General features: G+C 40.0%; 1 protein-coding gene across 2 annotated transcripts in view; it reads right to left on the reverse strand.

Annotated features, from left to right (window-relative positions):
* Positions 1-1,138: 1,138 nt before the first annotated feature.
* meis3 (myeloid ecotropic viral integration site 3) overlaps positions 1,139-11,491 on the reverse strand; it is a 15,302-nt gene continuing 4,949 nt past the window's right edge. The window contains exons 3-13 of one of the 2 annotated variants that reach the window (XM_008426131.2): positions 11,129-11,268; positions 10,713-10,861; positions 10,558-10,608; positions 10,426-10,476; positions 9,060-9,209; positions 8,868-8,976; positions 7,910-8,055; positions 7,154-7,230; positions 4,981-5,039; positions 4,802-4,888; positions 1,139-2,457 (exon numbers count right to left, since the gene is read on the reverse strand). In XM_008426131.2, coding sequence (XP_008424353.1) covers positions 2,258-2,457; positions 4,802-4,888; positions 4,981-5,039; positions 7,154-7,230; positions 7,910-8,055; positions 8,868-8,976; positions 9,060-9,209; positions 10,426-10,476; positions 10,558-10,608; positions 10,713-10,861; positions 11,129-11,268 — 1,219 coding nt within the window. In that variant the 3' untranslated portion in view covers positions 1,139-2,257. Of the gene's footprint in view, positions 2,458-4,801; positions 4,889-4,980; positions 5,040-7,153; positions 7,231-7,909; positions 8,056-8,867; positions 8,977-9,059; positions 9,210-10,425; positions 10,477-10,557; positions 10,609-10,712; positions 10,891-11,128; positions 11,269-11,491 lie in introns of both variants that reach the window. The other variant, XM_008426132.2, reaches the window with a different exon arrangement.

The raw sequence follows: 11,491 nt of genomic DNA on the forward strand, positions 1-11,491 counted from the left end.
GTGCTTATGATTAAAAAAATAATAATTATGTGATCGCTATCGGTGATCGGTATCGGTGATCGGCCCTCATGGGTGATCAGAATCGGCAGGAAAAAACCTGATCAGCACATCTCTACTAAATATGAATGTCTGTGAATTGAAAAATCTATTTAATCTCTGTTTTGCCTATTTTTTTTTCCTTGACTAATTAAATAAAATTACAATTAAATATTGTATGTTAAGCTAAACATACAATATTTGTGGGCTTCATTGAAAATATGTAAGCTCTCAAGTCTTTTTTTTCCTTTTGCATTGTACTTTTTCTAAAGCAAGTAAAATATCAACCTTTGTTTATTTAATTGTAATATTTCTGAATTAAAATGAGGTAAACTGTAAACCAGTCATGCTGTTGCATGTTTTTTTTTGTACTCTGGATGCTGACATACTGAACAAAAATATCCACAAGGTGAAAGAGTAAGAAACAGAGAATTCATTACCGATCTCTGATGCAGTCATAAACATGATGTTGTGAAGAAGCTCCTTTATGCTGTTTCATTTGCTGTTCTGTGATTTTTGAAGCCACTCACACATCTGCAACTTTTCACATTTTGTGACACATCCCAGGAGATCAGCAGTTCCTGAATATGAGTCTGTCTGGCACCAACCACTGCGCCCTGAAAGCCACTTTCAGCAAATCCCGTTTCATGATACTTAGCATCACATCCAGAGTTGCAGCCATGTGATTGGCTAATTGTGTCTACCTGCATTTCAAATGGGATTGAGTCTAAAGTAGGATTGCATTGGAATCCCAATCAAATTACATTACATACATAAAGTAATTAATTTTTCCTATTTTTCTTGAAATGTACATTGAGGTTATAGAGATTTTTGTTTATAAATTCTGTATACAAGAGAAAATACAGAAAAAAAACATAAAAGTTACTGTAATAATTTATTTTCTTAAACTCTCAGACTGATATTTGTTCTGTCTGCAGTCGTTTTGGACTCTTAAAGTGAGTTTATGCACATTTCCTTCCTGGAGAATCTCTGGAACTGCAGTGACTGATCAGGAGGTTGAAATATAATTTCATTCAAAAACATAAGGCTCATTAATTTCACCAGCTAAACCGATCATATCAAACAAACAGATGACAAGTGACAAGGCTTACAAAAAACATTTTAATACTTTAAGTTTTTTTTCACCATCATCATCGTTCAGAAATTCTTCAGCGGTCCAAGCAAGAGCGGAGAAGGAGCCGAATGTCTGAAGAGTCCTTTGGCTGCAGCTTCCCTCTCACACAGCTGTGACAGTTAACAGTGGACTAGAAATTCTTGCAGAAGTCCTTCTGTATATGTGTGTATGTGTGTGTGTGTGTGTGTGTGTGTGTGCGTGTTCGTGTGTGTGTGCGTGTGTGTGTGTGCGTGTRTGTGTGTGTGTGTGTGTGTGTGTGTGTGCGTGTGTGGGGGGCGGGGTGCGTGTGTTCATGTGTTGTGTGTTAGAATGGCTTTCTGTGTCGCGTCTGTTGCTTCGTCTATCAGTGAGTTGGAGGAAAGCTTCTAACGAACGGCTGCTGGCGCCTTAAGGAGGTCAGTGGTGCGAGAGCGAGGCAGACTGGAAGTCATTCAGAGTGTTTAGCTTCATGCTGAGGAAGAGCACTAACATTTCAACAAGCTCACATGAAGCTGCATCTGCCTGGAGTGGCACACATAAATATAAAAATATAAAAAACTAAAAAGAAAGCTTTAAATAAAGTGTGTGTGTGTATGTGTGCGTGTGTGTGTGCGTGTGTGTGTGTGTGTGTGTGTGTGTGTGTGTGTGTGTTTCTGACAGTCAGTGTGTGTAGGAAGACTGTGAGGAAGGTTCGACTCGCAGGATCGAGTCCCGTCCAGTAACATCCAGGTGGTTGTGTTTCTGAGCCGGTCGTCCTGTGGTTAAGGAGGCATGATGGGAAGTGTAGTTTAAAGCATGTGTCTCACCCACAGGACACAGTGGAGACATTTGAAGAGGAGGAAGCACTTCTACTTAGAGAGGTATGGCTTAAACCTGTGGGTCTAGACTCAGGAGTGTGTCGGTGAAATGTTTACGTGTGTGTGTGTTTTTGTCAGTCGATCAGCTACATTAAGGTCAGTGTCTCTCAGTGAGGAATGTAAACTTTTGGAGCAGTTTGTCTTTAAATAGGGTACTGGATCAGCCATTACACACACACTCCACACACTCACATTCATACAGTAACTCTTTCACGCACACATGCACACACACGCTCTGCTCCCCAGACAGCTAGTGTGCATGTATGTCCAGTCCTTGGGCGATGAGCGGCTCCGCGGGGTGTGCATGCGGCGGCGGGTGGAGCAGCATGGCGGGGTGTGGGTGCGGGCCGGGGTACGAGTGGAGGGACGTTCCCGGGTGGGGGGGGTAGCCCGGCTGGGAGAGCAGAGCGGCGGGGTACTCGCCCTGAAGAGAGGACATTCCAGGTAGACCTGGTGGAAAGTAAAAAAAATATATTTAAGATTTAGACTGCATGATGTGAAAGCATCATCAAATCTTTATGTCCATGACTATAACCCACAATTATTATCCGCTTGGAGCCTTTTTTGATGAAACAAAAATGCAAAATTGTTTTGTTTACATCAGAATAAAAACTGACCTACATGATTTTTATCTGAGCTGATAGTTATAGTTGGTCTAAAGAGGTTGCTAAGTTATTTTTCCTTTGTGACTTAAATAATATATATATAAATAATTTAAAACTAAATATAACCAAGATGTGTAAAGATCAGCAGTGGAAGGACATTGGCAGGAAACCCAAAGTCAGAACTTGCATCCAAATGAGGGATGTCTTTCAAACTGTTTGTAAAGTTAAACATGAAAAGAACAAAGTTCCAGAAAACTGAAAAACAGCCGAAACACTGAGTTTCTTTAGAGTTGCCTTTGATTAGTAATAACTGGAAAATTGATCAATATATTTGATATATATTTGGTTGATGACTTTGATGATGGCGTTTGACAGAGGTATGGCTTAAACTATAACTGTTTCATAAACGGTTATAGTTTACTTTTAACTGGCGTGTAGCTGAAATGTGCTAATTGATATCTTGGCTAATTAATCAAGAGATGTTTGTTTCAGCAACATTTATTCAACATGTTTTGCAACAGAAAAAAGGATTTTGTATCCTCTACAGTACATTTTTATTATGGAATTTAATTTGTGTTAATGTTTTACAATATTTTGTTTTGGTGTCTATTTTGACATCCTAGATGTATTTATGTCTTGTAAATAAACCCGAGAAGGTTTTATTTGACACAAATAAACAATTGCCGAATTCATTTTTAGGAACAGTTCAGGATTTTTGATGCGAGGTTATGTTAAAATGTTATAAGCATTTTGTATCTTAGTTACAGTAGACGCCAGCAGGAAAAAATATGGTTGCCTTTATGTAGTATAAGTGAAGATCAGCTGGTCCTGAAGGCTGAAACTAACAGTTTTAGAAAGCAGTGGCGTGCTGACACTTTGAATAGCCTGAAAAGATTTATTCACTCCACCTGTTGCAAATTCACACATAGATTTATGTGTGAGGTCATTGTGTTTCACCCTGTTGGGCCTCAGAGAGGATCATGGATGCCAGGAGGGTCCACATGCAGATGAAGACCAAGATTTCTGCCAGGTTCAAGGTTCAATCTCTGGCAGCATTCTAGCCGAAGAGTTACAGTGCAGCTAACCTATGGAGTTCACCCAAGTTGAGGATTCCCAGACCTCTGCTGAGAAACTGCAGTCATACGTCTTGCAGATATCCCGATAAAAAAAGGTTGATACTCTTTTGTTGATTTAGAACGAACGCTGAATGTTGGTGAAGATGCTTTTTGTTCTTATTCTTACGAGAATTAAAGTGTTGGTTGAGTTACCAACTTTACTTGGAGACTTAGAGTCTAAGCTGGACTTTTTTACCATATTATGTATTTTCCAGGCACATTGTGCCATTTTATAGCACAATAAAGTAACTATGTTACCTTCAGTTGTTATAAAAAGTCAAATATGACTTAAAAGAAGTTTGACTCTGTAATTTGAAATTGAGCTTCTGTCTCTTCAAGAAGCTTCTGCTTAATCTGACACAACGATGCTTCTCAGACTGAGAAGTTGTTCGTATGATGAGCTCATCATCTGTGCTTTTCCGAGAGCCGTTGTTGAGGTAACCCTGAATGGTTGCCATTGGAGATTCACAGCTTTCTAAAACATGCATCAAAGAATAAAAGCAACAGTCCAGGTATGTTTTTGATGAGGGAACAACATCACATGAAAAAAAGCTAAGAAAAAGTGAATTTTACACAATATCTCCACCCTCCTTTACGACAAACATCAGTTATATAAATGCTGTTTTATCTGTATCCCATCTGCATTGGGCAGCTGTTTACACCTGATGATTACTCACACAAAGAATAAAAAAGGAGGCGATTTGCCACCTATGATCTAATGTCCAAAATATCTTCTTTTTTTTTTTTTTATAACTAGGCTGTGTTATGTGATCTTACCAGCTGTAACTGGGGCCAAAATCGAAGAAGACGAATATTTTTAACTTTAAAAAAAAATGTTTTCTCGGATATCGCTGAGAAAACGGCAGTAAAGTGTGCATCTGTAAGGGACTATTTTCAGCAGCACATAATCCCACAGTCAGCGCTCTGGTGAATATTTTCAGCGGCAACATGGTGTCTGAGTCACATTAAACTAAAGGATCTAAAAGTAAGTGTGTGACTCTCATATTTATGTGTTAAACTGCGTGTAGATAAAAGCATTCTTTACATCAGCAGGGTTGAATCAGCCGGCCGTACCTGCCGTCCGAAGCCCCAGATGGGCCTGTCCGTCGAGGCCGTAGCCTCCCAGTGCAGCTCCCTCCGGACTGTAGGGACCACCCTGACCTGGGAGACCCCACACACACACACACACCTTCAGACACAAATACACACTCAGACACATCACATATATACACAAAGACTGGCTGAACACTGACCTGAGCGGTTTGACTGGTCAATCATCGGCTGAACTATTCTCCTTCGGGCGTTGATGAACCTGGACGAAGCAAGAGATGTGAAGACAGGATATGGAAAGAGATAGAGAGAGAGAGAGAGAGAGAGAGAGAGAGAGAGAGAGAAAGAGAGAGAGAGAGAGAGAGAGAAAAGATGGACAAGGTCAACCATTAATGGAGAAAAAGGCAAAGAGGGAGACTATTAACCTTTTCCCTTTTACAAGCACTTAACCCTTTCAGAGAGCAGAGTAAATCAACGTTAGGGCAGAGAGCGTATTGATCCGCCCTGTGATAATTGATTGATCTGCATTGATCTGCTCACTTTGTGTGCTGCTGCTGTGGCGAAGGTACACATAAAAACATGTAAGCTACAACATGAAGGAAATCCTTTTTATCGGCGTGAAACAGAACTAAAAATTCTTACACACAGAAAAGGAACCACGTGGAAAAAGCTTTCTGGAAAGCAGAACTACGTTTAAGTCTGCGGCCGTGAAATGGAAACCGAGAAGCAGTAAATAATCTGATTATTGGATATTGATCCGTAGTTTCGCTTTATGAGCAGCAGGATTTCACTGGACTGCAGCTTGAGGGGAAAAAATGCTTTGCAGTACGTTTTTCTCTGCGTCATTAACTATGCTCCAGTGAACTAGATTATAATGATCTTTGTGAAAGTCTTGTAAAGCTGTGACCTTTTTTTTATCAACACTAAACGTGAACATTATAAAACACTTTGTATCGGCTGTAAAGTATTCATACCCCCTGAACTTTTCACATCAGTTTATAATGGGATGTATTTTATTGGGATTTTACATCAAAGTGCCTAATTATGAATAAGATGGAAAATGATCCCTGAGTTTTAACATGTTTTGCTAAACAAATTAAAATGTGTTTCATGCATTTTGCAGCTACAGCTTCTCTAACACCTTTGTTTATTTAGAGATTGAGAATCTGCCCTGTTTTTCTTTGTTAAATAGTTAAATCTCAGTCAAATTGGATAGAAAACGTCCGGGAACATCAGTTTTCAAGTCTTTCTCGGTTGGATTCAGATCTGGACTTTGACAGCCAGATGAATATGATTTAAACAATAATATTGGCTGGTGATGTGCACAGATGCCAGCAGAAATACTTTTAACATTTTCTTAGGTGTAAAGCTCATAGTTATTCCACACTCTTTCCATTTTTGGATGATGGACTGAACATGTTTTAAATGCTTTAATTTTCTAAATTAAGTTTGGCAAGTTGTATTAAGTTGTAATTTTGAACTTTTCATGGTGCCATTTATGTAGCTCTTTCTGCTCTGATGCCTAAACCCAATCTTGAAAATGGTTGTTTGATTAGGCCTTTTACAAACTCTTGTTACGACAAACCTTTAAAAACGGCCAGAAATAATTTGTGCTTTTACCAAAACATGACAACATATGATTTCCAGCTCAATAGTGACTGAAGCATCTATCATATAACTGCTGCTTTTTCTCTATTTTTTTAAATTGCTGTGTCTGTGTGTCCATAGTATATGTTATTGTGATGTGATGTTAGATATCTGTGTGTTTTTCATGTTCCCTAGAACACAAACCTGCTGTAAAACAACAATTATGCTGAGTGAGACGTGTTTTCTTTTATTTTTTTTCACTGCTTAAAAATTAAATAAATAAAAACTAAATAGCGTCTCTCATCTGTGAGATGTTAAACGTACTGCATTAATCTTATTTTAAACATCTCCACAGCTTTCTTCCTGCTTGTTTACATGATGCTTTTTCTTCACTAATGTTTTCCAACAAACCTGGATTTATACTGAGTTATACCATTTTGTTGTTATATATGTTTATGTTTTCTGGATACAATCCACTTTATTTAAGTGATATAAAGGGGTTGACCATAAATGCAAAACCACACTTTTTATTTGTAAAATATTTTAATAACCGTGTATAATTCTTCTTCCACCTTACAATTATACACTACTTTGTGTTGATCCCTCACATAAAAAAAACAATAAATTACATTATAATTGTAATTTAACAAGTTGTGAAGAAGTTCAGCTGGTCTGAATGCTTACGCAAGGCGAAGAAAATTCATAATTTCCTCTTAAACAAGAGAGTTTAACTGATTATTGGAAAGCCGCGGGGCTGGGATTAGTGCATTGATCGAGCAGAGCACTGACCAGTTGTTGACCTGCAAGATAGTCAGCCCCGTGTCCTGCGACAGCTGCTTCTTCTGCTCCTCCGACGGGTATGGGTGCTGGAAACATGGAGACACACACACACACACACACACACACACAGATGGAGAGTGGAAAGTTAAGCAAATCAAAGCCAGGCCCTGAGGTGTGTTGCTGGTAGCAGTGAGACGACTGATGGGAGAATCCTCCCAGAGAAACATGAAGCCTCACCTTAAACCCAGACTGAAATAATGTGTGTGAACTCTCAGTGTGGATTCTGAAGACCCTTCATCTAAATTCCCGTCTGCTCTCACATTTAAAGCCTCACTAAGCCCACTAACTCTGTCTCTTTTTCCCTTTCCACCGCGCACACAGACACATACTGCAATAATTGGAGTGAAGCAACATTTGACCTGCCTCATTTAGTAGCTAATTACTAATCTAACCACCTTACCAACAATTACACACTCCATTTCTATCACTTCTAATATGAGCATATTCACATAATCACTTAATCCCCCAGTTTTTCATTTAATTTAATTGACCTCCATTGCACACTCGCTTCCCTTCTTTGTCTATCCTCGCACATGACGTTTTTCCCACAGTAAATCCTCTGCGCAGTGATCACTCTCCCACCACTGTACACAAGCCGTCTTTGTTCGCCTATATTTCTTGCAGGGGTGGCCCTAACGAATGCATTTCAAATGTAATGGATAATTTTGACAATATGTGATCAAAAAAGGAAAATGGGAAGCTCACCGACAGGTGCTGGAAGAGCCACGCTCTCATGATGTTTGTGGCCACTTTGGGGAAGATGCCCCTCTTCTTGTTGTTCCTCCTGTCCCGGTCGCTCTCGTCCTCCTCCCCCGTGCTGGGGGAGGCCACTCCCCCATCGAGGCCGTCTCCTGCAAGAGCGACCTTGACGTCATTGCATGCTAGCAAACAGACGTATTCATACACGTCCAGCTGATATACGGCTGTGGAAAGAAATGAAAAGACCGCTGCAAAATGATCAGTTTCTCTGATTCTACCCTTTATAGGCATATGTTTGAGTAAAATGAACATTGTTTTTTTTTACTCTATGAACTACTGACAACATTTCTCCCAAATTCCAAATAAGAATTTAGTATTTATTTGCAGAAAATGAGAAATGGTCAAAATAATGAAAAAGATGCAGTGCTTTCAGTCCGCTAATAAAGCAAAGAAAACAAGTTCATATTAATTTAGAAACAACAACACTAATGTTTTAACACAGGAAGAGTTCAGAAATCAATATTTGGTGGAATAATCATGAGGTTTTCAATGAGGTTTAGTGCAGTGGGCTCTTATTGGCAGCCACTGCCTGCCTGCAGAACTGACATGTACATTAATATCAGTTCATTCATATGAGGTCCATTTGTCATATTAAAGTATCTTTTGTTAAAGCTGCAAAAGGTAACTTTTAAAATATTGTGGGTTTTTTATATATTAGTGTGTTCTTGTGGTTCAGGGGACGTCAGATTTATGAGTTTTATCCAACAGAAGCTCCGCTGTCATTGATGAATATTTGTCCGAAAGAGACTTTTGTACAACCTTAGAGGCTAAAATTTGCTATACAAGTGAAGAACATCAAACAATTTACAAGACTTACTGGCTGTGTCAGACATTTACCAAACATTTGGTCACATCTTCGTTTGCAGCATTTTCCGCCAGAACTCGTGTGAACATGTGTGCAAACCTGCGTCGCTGCAGTTGTCCCCTGTGCTGTGTGAAGGCAGCCCACAGGTGCCTGGTGTTCCTAGAGGCGTAGTGGCACATTCATCTGGCTCCCGTAACCACGATGCATTCTGCAGCGCAGGGAAAAGGATGGAGGAGAGAATGCTAGGCAGAAACTGCTGCAAGGGACCATAAAAACGACTTGGTGTCTCACCTGTTCTGACAAACTGGTGCAGGAGCCACCAAAGTCCTCCATGTCCGACTTGGAGCCGCCCTCCCGCTCATCCAGCACCAGGTCAGTGGGCATCTTTCCCTTCAGGCAGGTGATGTAGCGATGGCAGAAGTTATCACACAGGTCATGCACCTTCAGAAACAAATGATGACTTATTATGGTCGGCATCAGTTTGCAATTATGAGCTGATTCATTAGTTTTACCAAAAGAAATTTGCCTTTCAGTTTTAAGACATTAACATTTTCTGGTGTATGCTTTTTGCTTTATTTTCTCTCCTTGATGAACCACTAAACACAATTACTAGAGAATAACCGATCCACATTTAACCAGATGTCTGGTTATCTTAGATGTCTGACCTGCTAATTCTTCATTTCTGAAATACAAGAAATCAGCAGATTTTTAGGTAAATTGGCTCTAAAATTTCAAAATTGTAATTTTTTTTCAACGTAAAATATGTAAGCACTAACAGGTTGTGCTAACACTAACAAAGAAATGCAAGATATATAATTTCTAGAGAAGCACGTCAGCTGTTCTCCAACCGAGAGTTTGATGGTCGTCTTTGTTCTTCAAGCTTTGAATTTTTTTTAAGTTTTCTTTGTTTTCATACGACTTTTCAAGAAACAGTCTTCAAGTTTTCAAGGAGGCACTTCTTCCCACTCACCTTGGTGGCATTTCCTCAAACTAGAAAAGGAATACATATTTAGAATCAACTTCTGCATGTGCAAGGGATATGCCGAGTATGTCAAAGCGAAGTCTCCCTGTTTTATCATTTTGAGCTTTCAACAAGAGCCTCTCAGAAAATCTGCAAAGTTTGGAAACTGACGTTTACATTTAATTATGCTAACCACAATGAGAATTAGATGAGATGTTAAAGACAATTCAGAGCAGCAATTCTATTATCTCTTCGTGAATGATAATTCAGTGCGTAAAACCAAACTTTGTTTTACAGAAACAAAGTTTTTGTAAACGCAAACGCAAAACTCAAAACTTTGTTTCACTCAAAACTTGTTTTACTCAAAACTCAAAACTTTGTTTTACAGAAAATCACTTCAGTTTTATTGTATAAAAAATAATGGCTGCTCAGGGCAGGAAGGTGAGAAAGAGAAATGTTCAACATGGTTAAATTCTTAGGGAAATTAGCTCAAATCAGTATCAGCAAAAACACAAACACCAGACATCTTCCTCAAATTTCAAAGAATAATGTTTGTCGATGCATTCACAGACCAAATAACAAATCGGAAATGCAAATCCGACAGTTCAAGCTAAATGTAAATATATTTACAAGAGTTGTTTAACATCTGAGATAAATTAGCACATTTTAATAACAACATGCTGGGATTTGACCAACCTTCTCTAGCTCCAGTAAATGAAAGCGAAGAACCTGTATGGCCTGGATCATCTGTTGGAGAGGATTATCATGTTAACATCTCTCACAAAGTGCATTTTAAATTCTAGCAAGCTGTCAGTTCATGAGTCATACCAAGTTGTCCAGCTCAGGATTGGAAGAAAAAATTGGCTTCTCAGAGCGAATCTGCAACGCAAGTTCAGGATCTCAGCACAAAATGCTTCAACAACAAACAAAACAAAAACAAAACTCTTTGCTGTTCCCCTGCTTCCTGGTCGGTGCTCACCCACCTGCTTGGCGAAGGCGGCGATGTCGTCGTTGAAGGACTCGGAGGAGCAGACGTCGCTGTGGTTGGCCATGCCGGGGAGGTGGGAGGTGGCTGAGAGGGAGGAGGAGGAGTCCCGAGGGGAGCAGGTGGCCAGCTCACACTTCTCAAACACTAAGGCCAGCAGTGGAAAGAGTGGGTGACTGCCCACACACGCACACACACACACACACATGAACATAAACAGTTAACATACTGGACATAAACACCGTAACAGTTGGTATAGAGAACACATGATACAGAACACGATACACAAACTGTACACCACAGTATGTATGAAGCAGACAGCTGTATGCACTTCACACGTATTTTCACATTTAGCATGCACTGTAAATACACACTGCATGTCGGCCTGCAGCCGGGTCACATAAATCCTCCTACCCATAGATCTGGTCCTTGTGGTGTTTAAGGGAGTCAGGGATGGTGGGGCCGTACTGCGGCGGAGGAAGCGCCCTGACGTCGTCCCCGTAGCCCCCCACCGGCATGCCCTCCGACCCTGAGTAGTGCACCAGCTCTTCATACTGAAACACAATTAGATGAAGAGATAGAAAGAGTGAGACACACTCAACATCTGCGGCCGTGCGACACAAAATCTCTCCGTTATTTTATTATGTGACCGATCTGTCAGGGGGACCAGAGCTACACGGCTTACTGGACTGCTGTACCGTTGGTAAACATGATGCGTTTTTATAATTTAGGAGCTTTTGTGTGTGTGTGTGTGTGTGTGTGTGTGTGTGTGTGTGT

This window comes from Poecilia reticulata, linkage group LG13, assembly GCF_000633615.1.
Source record: "Poecilia reticulata strain Guanapo linkage group LG13, Guppy_female_1.0+MT, whole genome shotgun sequence".
In the NCBI taxonomy this organism is placed as follows: Eukaryota; Metazoa; Chordata; class Actinopteri; order Cyprinodontiformes; family Poeciliidae; genus Poecilia; species Poecilia reticulata.